Below are 19,938 nucleotides of genomic sequence, written 5' to 3' on the forward strand. Positions count from 1 at the left end.
TTGGCTTGCTTGCAAGGTATCTGGTGAGTCGGACACGAAGAACAATGTTTGCGTCTACGTTTTAGGGGTTGGAAAGGTGCCTGCTGGTGTTGAAATCCCCGTCCCACGTTGGAACAGAATGGGCAGGCTGGGAATTCATCTGCGGGGTGGGAGGAAGAGGGTGGAAGCGGGGAGGGGGGAACAGAGGAGAGTGCTGCATTTTTTTCCAGCCCCACCCAGCCTGAGATTAGAAATAGAAATAAATTAACAGAGTTGGAAGGGACCTTGGACGCCTTCTAGTCCAGAGGTCGGCAACCTTAAAAACTCAAAGAGCCACAAAGGCCCTAACCAGAAACCTCCCATTCAATTCTGGAGCGAATTGAAATCTGGTTCGCCCCACCATAGTTTCTCCTCCTAGCAGGGCATCCTTTTTCCTCTACCTATCCTAACCGAAATCCCTATCAGTTGTGGAGCTGACTGGCAACAGGGAGCCGCAGCAGAGGGGTGAAAGAGCCACATGTGGCTCCAGAGCCACAGGTTGCCGACCCCTGTTCTAGGCCAACCCCCTGCCTAGGCAGAAAACCGTACACCACTTCAGATAAATGGTTATTATCCAATCTCTTCTTTAAAACTTCCAGTGTTGGAACATTCACAACTTCTGGAGGCAAGTTGTTCCTTATTATTTTATTTAATGATTGTGAAAGCACATACGCTTGATGTGGTAAGTAATTGGAAACCAATTACTGCAGATTGGAGATTTAAAAAAAAAAGGAAATAGAGGTTATTCTCAACTTACAACCACGATCCACCCCAAATTCCGGTTGTTAAGTGAGACACTTGTGAAGTGAACTTTGCTCCATTTTACGACCTTTCTTGCCACCGCAGCTGTTAAATTAGCAACCCAGTTGTTTAAGTGAATCGGGTTTCCCCCTAGGCAAACGCTTGTCAGAAGGTTGCAAAAAGGGATCGCATGACCACAGGACACTGCAGTGGTCAGAAATACGAGTCAATTGCCAAGCGCCTGAATTTGGATCACGTGACCACACGGGGATATTGCAGTGGTTGTAAGGGTGAAAAATGGCTGTAAGTCACTTTTCCCCCCCATGCCGTTGTAACTTTGAACGGTCACTAAAAGAAGGGTTGTAAGTTGAGGGCTACCTGTATCGACCAGTGGTGGGTTATTACCGGTTCGCCATGATTCGCATAAACCGGTAGCGGCGGGAGGCTTCGCCTACCTGTTCGGACATCCTCACAGACGGTCTGCGCCTGCACAAAAGCGCTGTGCTTGCGCAAGGCGCACACATGTTCCCAAGAGTGAACCAGTAGCAAAAATAAGTGGAACCCACTCCTGGTATTGACCACGTTTTGGTGCATTAGGCTACCAAATTCGACAACAGGGTTTTAGGCCTGGAGGCTGCCCCACCACCTACCCTTCCTCCATTTGCATAGGAAATCATTTTATTGTTGTTGTTAGCTGCAAAGTCGTGTCTGACCCATCACGACCCCATGGACAACGTTCCTCCAGGCCTTCCTGTCCTCTACCATCCTCTGGAGTCCATTTAAGCTCACGCCGACTGCTTCAGTGACTCCATCCATCCATCTCGTTCTCTGTCGTCCCTTTCTTCTTTTGCCCTCCACCTTTCCCAGCATTAGGCTCTTCTCCAGGGAGTCCTTCCTTCTCATTACGTGGCCAAATTATTTCAGTTTCATCTTCAGGATCTGGCCTTCTAAAGAGCAGTCAGGGTTGATCTCCGCTAGGAAACCAGGAAATCAGTCACATGTAGTCAAACACGTTACATATGTGCATCCCATAATATCACACATGTTTATTAAAATGAGGTCCTGACGTCAAAAGGGACGTAATTGAAAGGAAAAAGGTTATTCGGAGTTCACAAAGAAACCCCAATTTGTACTAACCATCTTTTTTCTTATCTGGAGCTAGTCTCCAGCTTGTTTATATCAGTTCAGGAATGTTAAAAGCTAAATAAACCTGAACTTCATTTTAAAAGAGAGAAAACAAATCAAATTAAAAGACACATTAACTACGTTACTGAACATTACAAAACCCATGTCATTTGCCCGCTCAGTACCAGGCCTGTAATCTTTTCTGATAAGATGCCTTGAGGGCTAGAAACCTGAAGGTTGTTTTTAAAAGGTCTTCTGCAGCAGGTGATGTTCATTCCTGTGTTGGAGAGACGCTGCTGTTTGGTTTACTTTTTATTTAGTTTCCCAGCTTCTCGGGCAGGCTCTGACCAGGCTCAACGCTGTTTCTCCCAGCTGGATGGGCGTGCGAGAACCGCGCCCTGGGAAAATGTGACAGGAGGCGAGAGAACCAGTTAACCAGAGGGCAGGACGTGCTGCCAGAAAACAGGGCAGAAATAAACGAGATTGCAGAAGTCCATTCCAAGTGATTTAATCGGAAGGATCGTGCACGGGCGAACCCTGTAAGGGCCTTGCCGATGAATTAAACCCTTTTTGAAATTTCCAGCTAGCCTTTGCAAGAAATTTGGCCTCGCAAACGGTAGATCTAATCCTTCTGAGTTGGCGCTGCAATCTGCCGCTGAGACTTCCCTGCCTTGGCTTGCAAGAAGTCGATGAAAGATTGCAGATTGTACCATATAGATAGATAGATAGATAGATGTAGATGTAGATATATGTTGTGCCTCGCTCGCCCATCCCCCCGCCGCAGCCGGGCCCCTCTCATCTCCTGCTATCTCAGCCAGAGACTGATAGTACAGAAGAATGTCCTGGCAAAGCTCCAGCCCCCAGGCCTGGCACCATGCCTGGACAAACCGAGCAAACAAACCTCCCTCCGATAGCATGTGCGCCTGAAGCCAGCCACGAGCTGGGATTACCGGCAGCTGGGGACGAAATGATGCAATGGATAGATCCACGCTTCCGGAGAATGGAGAGGCGACATCAGCAAAAGGAAGGGAGGGGCAGGCCTGGATAAGTGCTGAGTCATGGAGCCACACCCCATGGCCTATATAAAGGATCTGCTTTCTGGCATTCTTTGAGTCAGGCAAAGTCTAACTTGGATTGCTGAAGTCACATCCTGGTCTCCTGCCTGCCCTGAGAACTCTGACAAAACTTTGGCAAAGCTGCAGAGGCTTTGCAGCCACGCTTGATACAGACTTCCCCGACCCGGCCGTCAGAGGAGGAGTGGGACACGACAATACAGATATAGATATGGATATGTTTTCATAGGTTTTCACGGGTATAGATATGTACCTTTTGGCATATTCAGGTCTTTTCCCGTGTAAGGTTGAGAGTATCTTGGCAACGTTTCGACGAGGTCTCACTCATCATCTTCAGGCTGGTGCTTTCGGCTTCGTGCTTGTGCGAGCAAAACGTGGTCGGAGCTGCCATCTCTATTTCATCCTCACTGTTTGGGGATCCCCACGTGCACTGAGCTTGGTGCACGCTTGCTTCGCTCGCGTGTACGCCTTCCGCACAGGCACACAGCTTTCGACATATGCGCTTTGCTCATGCGCACGGCTTGCATGCATGTGCGTGGCTTAGAAATAGAAAATGGGGGTAAATAGGACGGCATAGCACCTGTGTTTCCCTTCTCCAGGGGAAAAAGGGAGGGAGAATTTGTCTGCATGGGCCCAACTTGGGGTTGGAAGAAAAAATCTGTCTGGTTCAGTTCCAAACTGGGAGAAAGATGCTGGAAATAACATGAAGGCTGATTGGAAAGAAAGTCGGTTTATTGATGAAGAAGAACCACCAGCAGTGGTGGTCAGCTACCCCGGAACCACACGCTGCCAGTGGTTTTGCTTCATCAATAAACATTCTTTCTAATCAGCCTCCATCTTATTTCCAGCGTCTTTCTCCCAACTTGGAACTGAACTGGACGGATTTTTTCTTCCAACAGTGGGATGGGTAAATCCAGCACCAAATGGAGTGAAAAGGAAGGGAATCTTGTGTAGAAAGTTAGCACCCACCACCCACCCACTAGAAGAATGAAATGTTTTAGGAAATATTTAAAAAAGGCAGAATATTATATTTCCCTGGATGAGAAATGGAGAAATGTGCTCTTGGAAAGTAGCCCCCGCACCTTCCTTAATAGCCCTCAGCAGTTGTCAGATAAAAAGTTACATAGCTCTAGATAAAGGTAAAGGTTCCCCTCGCACATATGTGCTAGTCGTTCCCGACTCTAGGGGGCAGTCTCATCTCCGTTTCAAAGCTGAAGAGCCAGAGCTGTCCGAAGTGGCATGACTCAACGCCAAAGGCGCATGGAACGCTGTTACCTTCCCACCAAAGGTGGTCCCTATTTTTTTACTTGCATTTTTTACGTGCTAGGTTGAACTGCTAGCAGGTTTTTGAACTGCTAGGTTGGCAGAAGCTGGAACAAGTAATGGGAGCTCACTCTGTGATGCGGCACTAGGGATTTGAACCGCTGAACTGCCGACCTTTTGATCGACAAGCTCGGCGTCTTAGCCACTGAGCCACCGCGTCCCTACGTACTCATAAGCAAATACCCTTACTCAAGATTCAACAAAGGTAGGGTTAGCCCTCAGCCACAATAGGAATTGCCCAACAAGCCCCTTCATTGCATCAGGCCAAACTTCAACCAAACGTAGCTCAGACAAACTCCTAGGATTTGTACATGGGACCTATGGGAGTCTGACGACAGCCAATAGAATACATGTTTTTGCGCAGAAACAGGAAGCTCAAGTGCAAAGCCCAAGAGAAGGTATAAATACCCCGCACTCAACAACATGGGGTCAGCTGCCCCAAAATCACATGTGGTTGGTGGTTCTGCTTCATCAATAAATAGACCCTCTTTCCAGTCAGCCTCCAGCCTCCATTTTGTCTCCAGTGCCTTTCTCCTGGCTTGGAACTGAACCAGATGGATATTTCTTCCAACTCCTGTAAAGAAAAAATTCTCTTTTTGGCATTCTTGCCAAAATAACATGTTTTGCAGAAGTCAGGAGCGTTCTAATGTAAACATATTCCCCCTCTGGTATCTTCAGTGGTACAGTCCATGTAGGGCAGCCGAATGTTCTAAGGATCTGGGCAAAATAAACCGGACTGATCCATCTCAGATTACAGGGGATGCTGCCTTTCTTAGAGCATCAACAAAAATTCCTGAAGGGAAATATCAGCTCAAAAGCAATGTACAAATGTAAAAAAGACAGGAAGACGATTTCAAGCCAGCGCCTCTAGCGAAAGAAGCTGTCCCCATAGATAATTTATAATTCAAGGTTGACTCAGCCTTCCGTCCTTCCGCGGTCGGTAAAATGAGGACCCAGATTGCTGGGGGCCATATGCTGACTCTGTAAGCTGCTTAGAGAAGGCTGTAAAAACACTGTAAAGCAGTATATAAATCTTAAGTGCTATTGCTATAATAAATATAAATCGTTATGCAGCTCAACGATTTAAATAACAATTTAAAAGGCAGTCATTTAAAGAACGTACTATGTCTTTAGGTGGAACATACTGAAATTAATAGAGAGGAAACAAACCGACAAATTAAAAGACAGTTGTAAAAAAAAAACTCATTTGGAAAAGCCCTTTTCTGGCTTTTTAGAAAGGAATTCACAGAACTGGAGCCACCACTGAAAAAGCCCCGTCTCGGGTACATATTCCTCTATAGAATAATAAATATAAATCATTTCTCCAAAAAGCTGAGAAGGATATCTGCTACTTCTTTATTGTTTCTTGTGGGTACGTTTTTTAAAGTGAGACATATACAAAAAATCAGGTGGGTTTCAAAAATTTTAGCAAGGGGGTCTCCGGCCAGTTGCTGGGTGGGCGTGGCCATGGTGGGCGTGGCCTAGTCGGCCTCCTGCACCACAGCAAGGGGGCATTTTTGCTCTCCCCAGGCTCTGGAGGGTTTCCTCGAGCCTCTGGGAGAGCGAAAACAGCCTCCCCAGGCTCCGGAGGCCCTCTGGAGGCGGGAAACGGGCCCATTTCTGGCCTTCCCGAACTTCCAGTAGGCCTGTTTTCTGCCCTCCCCGCGCCTCCGTGAAATGCCCTCACCTGCATCCAAAACGGGCTGCGTGGGGACTCCTGGGAGGAGTGGGGAGGGATGGGAGGGGAGGGGCCAACCAGGAGTGGAATATGGGGGTTCTCCGAACTGAACAGAATCTTAGCTAGAGGTTCTCGCGAACCCCAGGAGCCCACCCCTGCAAAAAATGCATGCTAAAACTATTACATGCAACTTAAAGTACAGATAAGTACTTATCTAAATAAATAAATAAATAAATAATCGAAATAAATAAATATCGAAATAATAATAAATAAATAAATAAATAGAATCATCACTTACAATGTCCTTCCTGTCAAAGACTACTTCAGCTTCAATTGCAACAATACACGAGCACACAATAGATTTAAGCTTAATGTGAACCGCTCCAATCTTGATTGCAGAAAATATGACTTCAGTAACAAAGTTGTTAATGCTTGGAATACACTACCTGACTCTGTGGTCTCTTCCCAAAATCCCCAAAGCTTCAACCAAAAACTATCTACTATTGACCTCACCCCGTTCCTAAGAGGTCTGTAAGGGGCGTGCATAAGAGCACCAATGTGCCTACCGTTCCTGTCCTATTGTTTCTTTTCGTTATATCCAATTAATGTAGTTATTACATACTCATACTCATATATATGCTTACATATTGTATAATTATCTCATGCTTATGCTTATATATACTGTGTGACAAATAAGTAAGTAAGTAAGTAAGTAAGTGTTGGGCAGAAACTAGAAACAGCTTAAGGTTCAAATCCATCCTAACGTTTGCAAACTTTGACTTTGGGCCAATCTCTTTCTCTCTTCCCACCCTTCCTGCCTCGCAGGGTTGTTGTTCTGAGGGAAAATAACAGGGGAGATACAGGTAGCCCTGGACTATTCAGCATTCATTTAACGAATGTAGTTACAACAGCACTGAAGAAGCTGATTTATGACCCGGTCTTCACAGTTTTGTGACCGTCGTGGCATTCCCAGGGCCACGTGACCAAATTTGGGCACTTGGCAACTGGCATGTATTTATGATCATGTGATCATAACCATTCGTAACCTTCCCGGCGGGTTTCTGACAATCAAAGTCTAGGCAGGGAAGTCAGGTTTGCTTAATGATCACAGGATTTCGTTAGAAACTGCATTGATTTGCTTAACAACTGTGGCAAAAAAAGTCGCAAAATGGGGCACAACACGCTTAACAGCTGCCTTTCTTAGTAATGGAAACTTTGGCTCAATCGTAGTCATAAGTCGAGGACTCCCTGTATCCGCGATGGTGAACCTATGGCATGCGTGCCACAGGTAGCACACAGAGCCCTCTCTGTGGGCACGCGAGCCGTTGCCCCAGCTCAGCTCTGCCGTGCATGTGTGCACGCTTCCCGTCAGCCAGCTGGTCTCTGCCGCGCATGTGCAGGAGGTGGGGCACAGGTGGGGTCCCATGCATTCATGCTGTGGGGCGGGATGCATGTGGGGGACCGCGCACGCATGTGCAGGAGGCAAGGTGCATGTACAGGGGCCATGAACAAGGCTGGGTGTGCAAGCGGGGCCCACGTGGGCATTGCATTTTGGGGTTCGGGTGCGCGCATGCACATTCAAGCATGCACACGCGTGCTTTGGGAACTCGGTCCAGAAAAAGTTATCCATCACTGCCCTATATAGATGTAATAGGAATATTACAAGGAACATTACAGTCTCAAATGGTATAAAATACCATTTTATACACAGCTTAAGACACATCTATTTATTTGTGCGGGGCTGGCCTAGGGTTTAGTTTTTAAAAATTAATTTTAAATGGGTTTTTGTGCTATTTTAATTGATATTTTTAAATTTGGCCTAATGTAATAAGTTTTTTAAAATGTTGTTTTAACTTGTATTTATTCTTATGTTTTTTATGTTTTTATAAGGCTGTAAACCGCCCTGAGTCCTTCGGGAGATAGGGCGGTATAAAAATTTTAATAATAAATAAATAAAATAAAAATAAATAAAATAACACCTCCTTCCCTTCCGGCCCAGCACATAAATTCAATTAATGGTATTTCTATTTTCTTTTCTTCCCCTGCAGGAAATGAAGCCACAGGGGAGCCGTTCCAGATGACCTTCCTGGAGTGAAGATGTCCTCCTTAGACCCCCTGCCTCCCGCCACGCCTCCCTCTCAGAAACCCACGCGCATTATCAAGCCTCGTCCGCCCACTAGGCCACGTCCGTACCTACCCCCCAGACCGGATTCAGCCAAGCTGTTCCGGGTCCCTACCCCTCCTTTGCCGCTGGAGAAGGACGGGCGCTCTCCAGCCACCGAACACCCGGGCTGCCCAGCTCAGCCCTTGCACAAGCTGCAGAAATCGGGCGCCGTTCGTAAGATTGTGGTACACTTTGATCAAACGGGCCCTTCGGAGAAAGAGGAAGGTGAAAAAAGTATCCGATCGCCGCCTTCCAGCTGCCAGCAGGATGAGAATGAGGAAGAAAAAGCCACGGGAGAAAAAGAGAACCCGGATCGGTTGGGTAAGTGAGCCAGCTTTGACTGGGGTTCAAGAAAGTAGACTGCTGTGATCCTTTGGATGGCTCCCTGTAGGTTTCTAGTCAGCATTTTTCGAACTAGATCCCTCCTCGATTTTTCGCAACATCATCCAGCTGGCTTTCACACCTAAGGCAGGATTAGAACTCAGAACTCTCCATGCTCCTAGTCCAGCAGTGTCAAACACGCTTGGTGGGCAGATGGGCCTCCTTGAATCCGGAGTTGTTGTGGCTCCTGTCCCCGAACCTGGCCCCATGCCCGAAAATGCCTTCGAGCCGGGCCTGCTGCCAGAAAGTGACTTGGACAGTGAGGGGGAAGGGCCGTAAGGACTTACCTCGGAAGCACTGGCCTCCCTGGATCAGCTCCAGGAGCCAGAAGCAGGCCAAGCGAAAGAGATAACAAGGCCTCCTTCTCCTGACTCTTTCCCTCCCCCCCCGCCACGCCTGCAGAGCCAGCTGACAGCAATCAGGCTTGGCTCAATCCCAGGTTTCGTAGGCAGGAGAGAAGAGAACAACAGAAGCAGGGGAGGGGCAGGCCTAGGAAGTGCTGAGTCATGGAGCCACACCCCACAGGATATAAAAGGCAGCAAGAGCTGGTGTGTCTCTTTGTATCAGGCAAATCCACGGATTGACTAGAGCTGAAGGTTGTGACTCACCAGCGTCTTGGCAGCCAACTAAGGCTCTTGGCAGACGCTGGCTCTTTTGCTGCCAGAGCTGATAAGAGCCGGCTAATTAAGCCATCATTCAGACGGAGGCGAGGAGGACATAACAGGAGTCCGGTTTGGAGCGGATTAGATTTCAATGTTGCACCCTTGCAATCCTAAAAAATTGTAAGTCAGTAGGTAGAGAAAAAAATAATCACACACCTCCAATTGGACCGCCAATCCTGGAAATCCTCAATTTGCAACAGTTTGTTTAGTGACTTTTGAACAAAGTTGCAACCTCCCTGGAAAAAGGGACTTCTGACCACATTTCACACTTACGACCGTTGCAGCACCTCTGTGGTCATGTGATTTACATTCGGATGCTTGACCACCGGTTCATATTGATGACGGTTGCCGTGTTCTGAGGCTGTGTGGTCCCCTTTTGTAACCTTTCTTATTCACTTTAATACCTGCAGCGAGTCACTTAAAAAAAGCGGCTGGAAAGTCGTAAAATCGGGCAAAACCAGGGGTGAAATCCAGCAGGTTCTGACAGGTTCTGGAGAACCGGTAGTGGAAATTTTGAGTAGTTCAGAGAACCAGCAAAAGCCACCTCCGGCTGGTCCCACAGTAGGGTGGAAATGGAGATTTTGCAATATCCTTCTTCCAGGAGTGGGGAGGGAATGGAGATTTTGCAGTATCCTTCCTCCAGGAGTGGGGAGAGAATGGAGATTTTGCAGTATCCTTCCTCCAGGAGTGGGGTGGGAATGGAGATTTTGCAGTATCCTTCCTCCAGGAGTGGGGTGGGAATGGAGATTTTGCAGTATCCTTCTTCCAGGAGTGGGGAGGGAATGGAGATTTTGCAGTATCCTTCTTCCAGGAGTGGGGAGGGAATGGAGATTTTGCAATATCCTTCTTCCAGGAGTGGGGAGGGAATGGAGATTTTGCAGTATCCTTCTTCCAGGAGTGGGGAGGGAATGGAGATTTTGCAGTATCCTTCCTCCAGGAGTGGGGAGGGAATGGAGATTTTGCAGTATCCTTCCTCCAGGAGTGGGGTGGGAATGGAGATTTTGCAGTATCCTTCCTCCAGGAGTGGGGAGGGAATGGAGATTTTGCAGTATCCTTCCTCCAGGAGTGGGAGGAATGGAGATTTTGCAGTATCCTTCCTCCAGGAGTGGGAGGAATGGAGATTTTGCAGTATCCTTCCTCCAGGAGTGGGGTGGGAATGGAGATTTTGCAGTATCCTTCCTCCAGGAGTGGGAGGAATGGAGATTTTGCAGTATCCTTCCTCCAGGAGTGGGAGGAATGGAGATTTTGCAGTATCCTTCCTCCAGGAGTGGGGTGGGAATGGAGATTTTGCAGTATCCTTCTTCCAGGAGTGGGAGGAATGGAGATTTTGCAGTATCCTTCTTCCAGGAGTGGGAGGAATGGAGATTTTGCAATATCCTTCTTCCAGGAGTGGGAGGAATGGATTTTGCAGTATCCTTCTTCCAGGAGTGGGAGGAATGGAGATTTTGCAGTATCCTTCCTCCAGGAGTGGGAGGAATGGAGATTTTGCAGTATCCTTCCTCCAGGAGTGGGAGGAATGGAGATTTTGCAGTATCCTTCCTCCAGGAGTGGGAGGAATGGAGATTTTGCAGTATCCTTCCTCCAGGAGTGGGGTGGAATGGAGATTTTGCAGTATCCTTCCTCCAGGAGTGGGAGGAATGGAGATTTTGCAGTATCCTTCCTCCAGGAGTGGGGTGGGAATGGAGATTTTGCAGTATCCTTCCTCCAGGAGTGGGAGGAATGGAGATTTTGCAGTATCCTTCCTCCAGGAGTGGGAGGAATGGAGATTTTGCAGTATCCTTCCTCCAGGAGTGGGAGGAATGGATTTTGCAGTATCCTTCTTCCAGGAGTGGGAGGAATGGAGATTTTGCAGTATCCTTCTTCCAGGAGTGGGAGGAATGGAGATTTTGCAATATCCTTCTTCCAGGAGTGGGAGGAATGGAGATTTTGCAGTATCCTTCTTCCAGGAGTGGGAGGAATGGAGATTTTGCAGTATCCTTCCTCCAGGAGTGGGGTGGGAATGGAGATTTTGCAGTATCCTTCCTCCAGGAGTGGGGAGGGAATGGAGATTTTGCAGTATCCTTCCTCCAGGAGTGGGGTGGGAATGGAGATTTTGCAGTATCTTTCCCCTGCCACATCCAACAAGCTGCACCCGCAGAACCGGTAGTATAAAAACTTGGATTTCACCACTGGGCAAAACTCACTTAACGAATTTCTCACTTAGCAACATAAATGTTGGGTTCCATTGTGGTCGTAGGTCGAGGACCCCCTGTGAATGCCTTTTTAAAAAGTGCAAGCGTGGGCTCAGCATAAACCGCATCTTCGCGGCAGTTTGCAAGACACCGAAGTGTTCAGTTCTCCCCGCTTTGGGTTTCCATCAATGAAGTAGAAATAAACCCCACATTTCTGAGTTTTATCCTGGTTCCATCCAGGCTAGACACATAACACGGCAGATAAAATAACTGGAATTTTGGGGTCGGTTGAATCTGTGAACCGCAGAGGTTGTGAAATGCTTTGCTGTCCTTGTGTTCTTACCTGCCGCGAACCAGAAGTTTTCTTCCCCTTCATTCAGGGGTGGAATGCTCCTGGATCAGACCGGATCATGCGATCTGGTAGCGATCGTGGCCGGTAGTCTGGCAATCCGTAGCAATGGCAGAGCGAAGTCTCCCCACCGCCTGGGTGTCATTACTTGGTTTTAACCAGGAAGTAATGTGTTTTTACCTTCTGCACATGCAAAGGTCTTCCGAACCTGTAAGGTAGGTAAGTAGATTTCACCCCGGCTTCATTCAGTAGATAGTGAGGTCTAATGGTTAAGGCACTAGGCTAGAAAGCAAGAGATGGTGAGTTCAACTCCCACCTTATCCATGAAAACCAGCTGAGTGTCCTTAGCCAATCAACCAGGAAACTGTGAGTCCTAGTCCCGCCCTATGCACAAAAGCCGGCTGGGTGACCTTGGACCAATCACTCTAGGCTGGCTGGGTGACCTTGGACCAATCACCAGGAGGCTGGGAATTCTAATCCTGCCTTAGGTATGTATGACAGTTGGCTGGGTGTCCTTAGGCCAATCACTAGGAGTTTGTGAGTTCTAGTCCTGCTCTAGGCACAAAAGCTGGCTGGGTGACTTTGGACCAATCACCAGGAGGCTGGGAGTTCTAATCCTGCCCTAGGTATATAGGAAAGTCAGCTGGGTGTCCTTAGGTCTACCACCAGGAGTTTGTGAGTTCTAGTCCAGCTCTAGGCACAAAAGCCAGCTGGGTAACTTTGAGCTAGTCAAGTCTTTGTCTTAGCCCAAGCCACCTCACAAGGTTGTTGTTGTGGGGGGGAATAGGAAGAGGAAGTTGTACTGGATATGTTTGCTGCCTTATTTGTAAAAGCAGTAAAGGTGGGGTATAAATAAACAAATAAAATAAATAAAAATGGTCTCTCTTCCTATGCTTCCTCTCAGATCCTTGCACGGAAACCCAGCTATCGGTATTGTCGGAGGCGGAGCAAAACGGGCTGGATCTTCCCACTGCCTGTCTGTCCGGCTGCCCCTGTGTTTGCCATCAACAGAACCCGGGCATGGTTTTGGTTTGGGTTCCGGCAACGTCCCGGCTGCAGGATGCGGAGAACGGGCTGGCGTCTGACCTATCATCCTCTGCCGACGAAGGGGGAGCCTCCTTCCAAAAATTCCTGGGGATCGGTGCCTCGCCTGCCCAGCCTTCCTCCATCGCAGCGGGCAGGATCCCGAAATCTCGCCGCTCCTCCCGAAGCAAAAAGCCCCTGGACTCTCCGCCGTCCACCAACGGGCACCCCGAAGGAGGGGTCGTGCTGACCAGCTACCGTTCCACGGCTGAGCCCCTTCCCTTACGCTGCCCGCCTTTGATGCCCAAGCCGCCCCGTCGCAACAAAGGGGGCGGCTCTGTCTCCCTGGATGGCGAGCTCCTACCTCCGGCCATCCCACCCAAAGCCCCCACGAAACCGCCGCGCAGCTCCTTGGGACCCTCGGCTCGCCGGAGTTCCCTCCAATACCCGCTTGAGATGAACCACCTTCCTGGCCGGGTCTCTCCGTTTGCTGTTGGGGAAGGTTTTCTCATGTTGCCTCCCCCCACCCAGCCACCCCCACCTCCCCCAAAGTCCCAGACCCCTCCACCCCTCCCCATTTCTCAGGCTCGCTCCCAGATGTGCACAGCCCCTCCTCCGCCCTCCCAGCCCCCTCCCCTGCTGTCTCATGGTCTCCCTCCTCCGCCAACTCAGCCGCCGCCGCCTCTGGAAGGTTCATCCCTGGATGACAACCTTTGTCAAGGTATTGTTTGCATCCTCTTGGGGTAAAACTGTGACTCCCAACCTCAACCACTTTAAGATGTATGGACTTCAACTCCCAGAATTCCCCCCGCCAGTTTTGCTGGCTGTGGAATTCTGGGAGCTGAAGTCCACACATCTTAATATCGTTGAAACATATTAGCTGGCTTAGAATTCTGGGAGTTGAAGTCCATATATGTTAATGTGGTTGAAATTGAGAAACTTTATGGTAGCTGGTTGTGGAATTCTGGGAGTTGAAGTCCATTCTTCTTCTTCTTCTTCTTCTTCTTCTTCTTCTTCTTCTTCTTCTTCTTCTTCTTCTTCTTCTTCTTCTTCTTCTTCTTCTTCTTCTTCTTCTTCTTCCTCCTCGTCTTCTTCTCCTTCTCCTTCTTCTCTTCCTTCTTCTTCCTCCTCCTCCTCCTTTTCTTCTTCTTCTTCCACTTTCTCTTGCCCTTCTTCTTCTTCTTCTTCTTCTTCTTCTTCTTCTCCTTCTCCTCCTCCTCTTCTTCTTCCTCCTCGTCTTCTTCTCCTTCTCCTTCTTCTCTTCCTTCTTCTTCCTCCTCCTCCTCCTTTCTTCTTCTTCTTCCACTTTCTCTTGCCCTTCTTCTTCTTCTTCTTCCTCCTCCTCCTCCTCCTCCTCCTCCTCTTCTTCTTCTTCCCTTCCTCTTCCCTTCCTCTTCTTCTTCCTCCTCCTCCTCCTCCTTTTTGTAAACAAGTTTTATTAGAATTTTTCTTTCATCATACATATTTTATGAACAGTGTGTTGCCTGGGTATCTTCCCATTTTTCCGTATTCATCTCTTTTATATAATCCTTTATCGCAAATTAATTATTTTTCACCCTATCTTATTATTTCAGCTTCTGCCATGTTTTCTTTTTCTTCAAATCCATTTTACATCATATCTCTTATTTCCAATTTCAGCTATATTCTCTTTCCATATTTCTTTATCTTATCTTATGTTCTTCTTAATACATAAACAATATCACTATCCGCCCTTAATTCCTAAACTCTTATAATAACATCAATTAATTATCTTATTTCTCCATTGCTAAATACTGTATATTTCTCGAATTCCCCATCCCGCTTTTTAAACCTTTCAACTTTGTCTCTTAATTTAAATTGTCTTCAAAATGTTGGAAGAAATATCCATCTGGGTTCAGTTCCAAGTGGGGACAAAGACACTGGAAACATGGAGGCTGCTTGGAAAGATGGTTTAATGGTGGTCAGGATCACATGGCTTGAGTTCCTGAACAGAAAAGGGCTGAGATCCTGTGTGCTCCCTGGCTTTATGCTTTTCTGAGCTTTGAACTTTCTGGGGCACAGGAAGAGTATCCTGATTGTTGTCAAACTCCCAGGTGGTCTAGGGGTCTTAGCTAACATTGTAGGTTGTCCCTCAAGCTTGCCTGAGCCTTGCCATGTGGTGAGTTTCTGTTCTATTGTGTTGCAAATGATGGTCTATTGAGGAAGGTGGGGGGATTGAGTGAGATTGGCTGAAGCTTTAATGGCCCATTGACAAAGCTGAGGAGAATGAGTTTCTACCTTTGACCCATTGACAAAGGGGGGGGGGGGGGGCAGGAAGGTGCAGGGAGCTGCTTTGTCTTTTAAACATGTTTCTCCATTTCTCATCCAGGGAAATACATTCTGCCTTTTTAAATATTTTCTAAAATATTTCATTCTTCTAGGAGGATAGGTGCTAAATTCCTACAAAAAATAAACCAAATTGCCATTTCACATTTCATCTACTATTCTGTTTTACTATACATAATATACATCATCGTATTCAAAACTTACATAAAAACCCTTTAACTTTGTTGACCATCCACAATCAATAATATTAATGCAATTCCCTTAAATCTACTAGTATGTATCTTATTTTCCTTCCTCCTTTCATGCTTCTTAATGTAGTCGAAGTTGCAAAATTTTGTTGGGAGCTCATTGCGGAATTCTGAAAATTGAAGTCCTTGCAGCTTAAATGTAATTGAAACAGAAACTTTGGGGTAGCTGAGTTGGAACTGTGGGAGTTGAAGTCCATCTTGATGTAGTTGAAACTGAGAAACTTTGTGGTAATTGATTGTGGGATTCTGGAAGTTGAAGTCCATCAAAATGTAGTTGAAACTGAGAAACTTTGTGGTGATTTATTGTGGAATTCTGGGAGTGGAAGTCCATCAAAATGTAGTGGTGGTGAGGCCCCTCCTCAAGAGGCGGTGGTGAGGCCCCTCCTCAAGAAGCCCTCCCTGGACCCAGCTGTTTTAACGAATTATCGTCCTGTCTCCAACCTTCGTTTTGTGGCGAAGGTTGTTGAGAGTGTGGTGGCACGACAGCTCCCCCAGTACCTGGATGAAACTGTCTATCTAGACCCGTTCCAGTCCGGCTTCAGGCCTGGGTACAGCACGGAGACGACTTTGGTCACGTTGGTAGATGATCTCTGGAGGTCTCGGGACAAGGGTTATTCCTCTGTCCTGGTCCTATTAGATCTTTCAGCGGCTTTTGATACCATCGACCATGGTATCTTGCTGCGACGGCTGGGGGGTTTAGGAGTGGGGGGCACCGTTTTTTGGTGGTTCTCCTCCAATCTCTCTGACTGATCGCAGACGGTGTTGGCAGGGGGGCAGAGATCGGCCGCAAGGTCGACTGGCGGCCCCCAGGGGGAGGGCCTTCTCTGTGGGGGCTCCTGCCCTTTGGAATGAGCTGCCTCCGGGGTTGCGGCACTCCCTGACCTCCGTACCTTCAAACGCGAGTTTAAGACCTTTTTATTTCGCCATGTGGGCCTGGCCTAACATAATTTTAAATGTGGGGGTTTTTATTAGGGATTTATCATAGTTTTAACTTATTTTGGCCATATTAGAATCAGATTTTTAAAATGTCTTAATTCTTGTTTATGTTGATTTATTCTGGCTGTAAACCGCCCTGAGTCCTCCGGGAGAAGGGCGGTATAGAAATCAAATAGATAGATAGATAGATAGATAGATAGATAGATAGATAGATAGATAGATAGATAGATAGATAGATAGATAGATAGTTGAAACTGAGAAACTTTGTGGTAATTGACTGTGGAATTCTGGGAGTTGAAGTCCGGACTTCTTAATGTACTTGAAATGGCGAAATGGGGATTTTGCAGTATCCTTCCTCCAGGAGTGGGGTGGGAATGGAGATTTTGCAGTATCCTTCCCCCAGGAGTGGGGAGGGAATGGAGATTTTGCAGTATCCTTCTTCCAGGAGTGGGGAGGGAATGGAGATTTTGCAGTATCCTTCTTCCAGGAGTGGGGAGGGAATGGAGATTTTGCAATATCCTTCTTCCAGGAGTGGGGAGGGAATGGAGATTTTGCAGTATCCTTCTTCCAGGAGTGGGGAGGGAATGGAGATTTTGCAGTATCCTTCCTCCAGGAGTGGGGAGGGAATGGAGATTTTGCAGTATCCTTCCTCCAGGAGTGGGGAGGGAATGGAGATTTTGCAGTATCCTTCCCCCAGGAGTGGGGAGGGAATGGAGATTTTGCAGTATCCTTCCCCCAGGAGTGGGGAGGGAATGGAGATTTTGCAGTATCCTTCCTCCAGGAGTGGGGAGGGAATGGAGATTTTGCAGTATCCTTCCTCCAGGAGTGGGGAGGGAATGGAGATTTTGCAGTATCCTTCCTCCAGGAGTGGGGAGGGAATGGAGATTTTGCAGTATCCTTCCTCCAGGAGTGGGGAGGGAATGGAGATTTTGCAGTATCCTTCCTCCAGGAGTGGGGTGGGAATGGAGATTTTGCAGTATCCTTCTTCCAGGAGTGGGGAGGGAATGGAGATTTTGCAGTATCCTTCTTCCAGGAGTGGGGAGGGAATGGAGATTTTGCAATATCCTTCTTCCAGGAGTGGGGAGGGAATGGAGATTTTGCAGTATCCTTCTTCCAGGAGTGGGGAGGGAATGGAGATTTTGCAGTATCCTTCCTCCAGGAGTGGGGAGGGAATGGAGATTTTGCAGTATCCTTCCTCCAGGAGTGGGGAGGGAATGGAGATTTTGCAGTATCCTTCCTCCAGGAGTGGGGAGGGAATGGAGATTTTGCAGTATCCTTCCCCCAGGAGTGGGGAGGGAATGGAGATTTTGCAGTATCCTTCCTCCAGGAGTGGGGAGGGAATGGAGATTTTGCAGTATCCTTCCTCCAGGAGTGGGGAGGGAATGGAGATTTTGCAGTATCCTTCCCCCAGGAGTGGGGAGGGAATGGAGATTTTGCAGTATCCTTCCCCCAGGAGTGGGGAGGGAATGGAGATTTTGCAGTATCCTTCCTCCAGGAGTGGGGTGGGAATGGAGATTTTGCAGTATCCTTCTTCCAGGAGTGGGGAGGGAATGGAGATTTTGCAGTATCCTTCTTCCAGGAGTGGGGAGGGAATGGAGATTTTGCAATATCCTTCTTCCAGGAGTGGGGAGGGAATGGAGATTTTGCAGTATCCTTCTTCCAGGAGTGGGGAGGGAATGGAGATTTTGCAGTATCCTTCCTCCAGGAGTGGGGTGGGAATGGAGATTTTGCAGTATCCTTCCTCCAGGAGTGGGGAGGGAATGGAGATTTTGCAGTATCCTTCCTCCAGGAGTGGGGTGGGAATGGAGATTTTGCAGTATCTTTCCCCTGCCACATCCAACAAGCTGCACCCGCAGAACCGGTAGTATAAAAACTTGGATTTCACCACTGGGCAAAACTCACTTAACGAATTTCTCACTTAGCAACATAAATGTTGGGTTCCATTGTGGTCGTAGGTCGAGGACCCCCTGTGAATGCCTTTTTAAAAAGTGCAAGCGTGGGCTCAGCATAAACCGCATCTTCGCGGCAGTTTGCAAGACACCGAAGTGTTCAGTTCTCCCCGCTTTGGGTTTCCATCAATGAAGTAGAAATAAACCCCACATTTCTGAGTTTTATCCTGGTTCCATCCAGGCTAGACACATAACACGGCAGATAAAATAACTGGAATTTTGGGGTCGGTTGAATCTGTGAACCGCAGAGGTTGTGAAATGCTTTGCTGTCCTTGTGTTCTTACCTGCCGCGAACCAGAAGTTTTCTTCCCCTTCATTCAGGGGTGGAATGCTCCTGGATCAGACCGGATCATGCGATCTGGTAGCGATCGTGGCCGGTAGTCTGGCAATCCGGTAGCAATGGCAGAGCGAAGTCTCCCCCCACCGCCTGGGTGTCATTACTTGGTTTTAACCAGGAAGTAATGTGTTTTTTACCTTCTGCACATGCGCAAAAGGTCTTCCGAACCTGTAAGGTAGGTAAGTAGATTTCACCCCGGCTTCATTCAGTAGATAGTGAGGTCTAATGGTTAAGGCACTAGGCTAGAAAGCAAGAGATGGTGAGTTCAACTCCCACCTTATCCATGAAAACCAGCTGAGTGTCCTTAGCCAATCAACCAGGAAACTGTGAGTCCTAGTCCCGCCCTATGCACAAAAGCCGGCTGGGTGACCTTGGACCAATCACTCTAGGCTGGCTGGGTGACCTTGGACCAATCACCAGGAGGCTGGGAATTCTAATCCTGCCTTAGGTATGTATGACAGTTGGCTGGGTGTCCTTAGGCCAATCACTAGGAGTTTGTGAGTTCTAGTCCTGCTCTAGGCACAAAAGCTGGCTGGGTGACTTTGGACCAATCACCAGGAGGCTGGGAGTTCTAATCCTGCCCTAGGTATATAGGAAAGTCAGCTGGGTGTCCTTAGGTCTACCACCAGGAGTTTGTGAGTTCTAGTCCAGCTCTAGGCACAAAAGCCAGCTGGGTAACTTTGAGCTAGTCAAGTCTTTGTCTTAGCCCAAGCCACCTCACAAGGTTGTTGTTGTGGGGGGGAATAGGAAGAGGAAGTTGTACTGGATATGTTTGCTGCCTTATTTGTAAAAGCAGTAAAGGTGGGGTATAAATAAACAAATAAAATAAATAAAAATGGTCTCTCTTCCTATGCTTCCTCTCAGATCCTTGCACGGAAACCCAGCTATCGGTATTGTCGGAGGCGGAGCAAAACGGGCTGGATCTTCCCACTGCCTGTCTGTCCGGCTGCCCCTGTGTTTGCCATCAACAGAACCCGGGCATGGTTTTGGTTTGGGTTCCGGCAACGTCCCGGCTGCAGGATGCGGAGAACGGGCTGGCGTCTGACCTATCATCCTCTGCCGACGAAGGGGGAGCCTCCTTCCAAAAATTCCTGGGGATCGGTGCCTCGCCTGCCCAGCCTTCCTCCATCGCAGCGGGCAGGATCCCGAAATCTCGCCGCTCCTCCCGAAGCAAAAAGCCCCTGGACTCTCCGCCGTCCACCAACGGGCACCCCGAAGGAGGGGTCGTGCTGACCAGCTACCGTTCCACGGCTGAGCCCCTTCCCTTACGCTGCCCGCCTTTGATGCCCAAGCCGCCCCGTCGCAACAAAGGGGGCGGCTCTGTCTCCCTGGATGGCGAGCTCCTACCTCCGGCCATCCCACCCAAAGCCCCCACGAAACCGCCGCGCAGCTCCTTGGGACCCTCGGCTCGCGGAGTTCCCTCCAATACCCGCTTGAGATGAACCACCTTCCTGGC

At 48.2% G+C, this 19,938-nt stretch overlaps 2 protein-coding genes across 2 annotated transcripts; both read left to right on the forward strand.

Annotated features, from left to right (window-relative positions):
* The first annotated feature begins 695 nt into the window (after window positions 1–695).
* Window positions 696–13,470, forward strand: LOC131197907 (rho guanine nucleotide exchange factor 15-like). The gene is made up of 3 exons (XM_058182410.1): window positions 696–700; window positions 8,016–8,443; window positions 12,590–13,470. Exons 1-3 carry the CDS (start codon window positions 696–698, stop codon window positions 13,453–13,455), a joined length of 1,299 nt encoding a protein of 432 aa, XP_058038393.1. The 3' UTR covers window positions 13,456–13,470.
* A 5,106-nt stretch (window positions 13,471–18,576) lies between these two features.
* LOC131197908 (uncharacterized) lies at window positions 18,577–19,924 on the forward strand. The gene is made up of 2 exons (XM_058182411.1): window positions 18,577–18,661; window positions 19,347–19,924. The coding sequence occupies exons 1-2, from the start codon at window positions 18,607–18,609 to the stop codon at window positions 19,922–19,924; spliced, it is 633 nt and encodes a 210-aa protein (XP_058038394.1). The 5' UTR covers window positions 18,577–18,606.
* The last annotated feature ends 14 nt before the right edge of the window (window positions 19,925–19,938 follow it).

Source organism: Ahaetulla prasina, chromosome 4 (assembly GCF_028640845.1).
Source record: "Ahaetulla prasina isolate Xishuangbanna chromosome 4, ASM2864084v1, whole genome shotgun sequence".
Classification (NCBI taxonomy): domain Eukaryota; kingdom Metazoa; phylum Chordata; class Lepidosauria; order Squamata; family Colubridae; genus Ahaetulla; species Ahaetulla prasina.

Excerpts from the sequence above, each read along its gene's own strand:
- LOC131197907 (XM_058182410.1), top strand. Across the intron at positions 8,444-12,589 it reads AGAGAACCCGGATCGGTTGG|ATCCTTGCACGGAAACCCAG; the intron begins GTAAGTGAGCCA and ends GCTTCCTCTCAG.
- LOC131197908 (XM_058182411.1), top strand. The coding sequence starts at position 18,607 with ATGTGTTTTTTACCTTCTGCACATGCGCAAAAGGTCTTCCGAACCTGT. Across the intron at positions 18,662-19,346 it reads CTTCCGAACCTGTAAGGTAG|ATCCTTGCACGGAAACCCAG; the intron begins GTAAGTAGATTT and ends GCTTCCTCTCAG.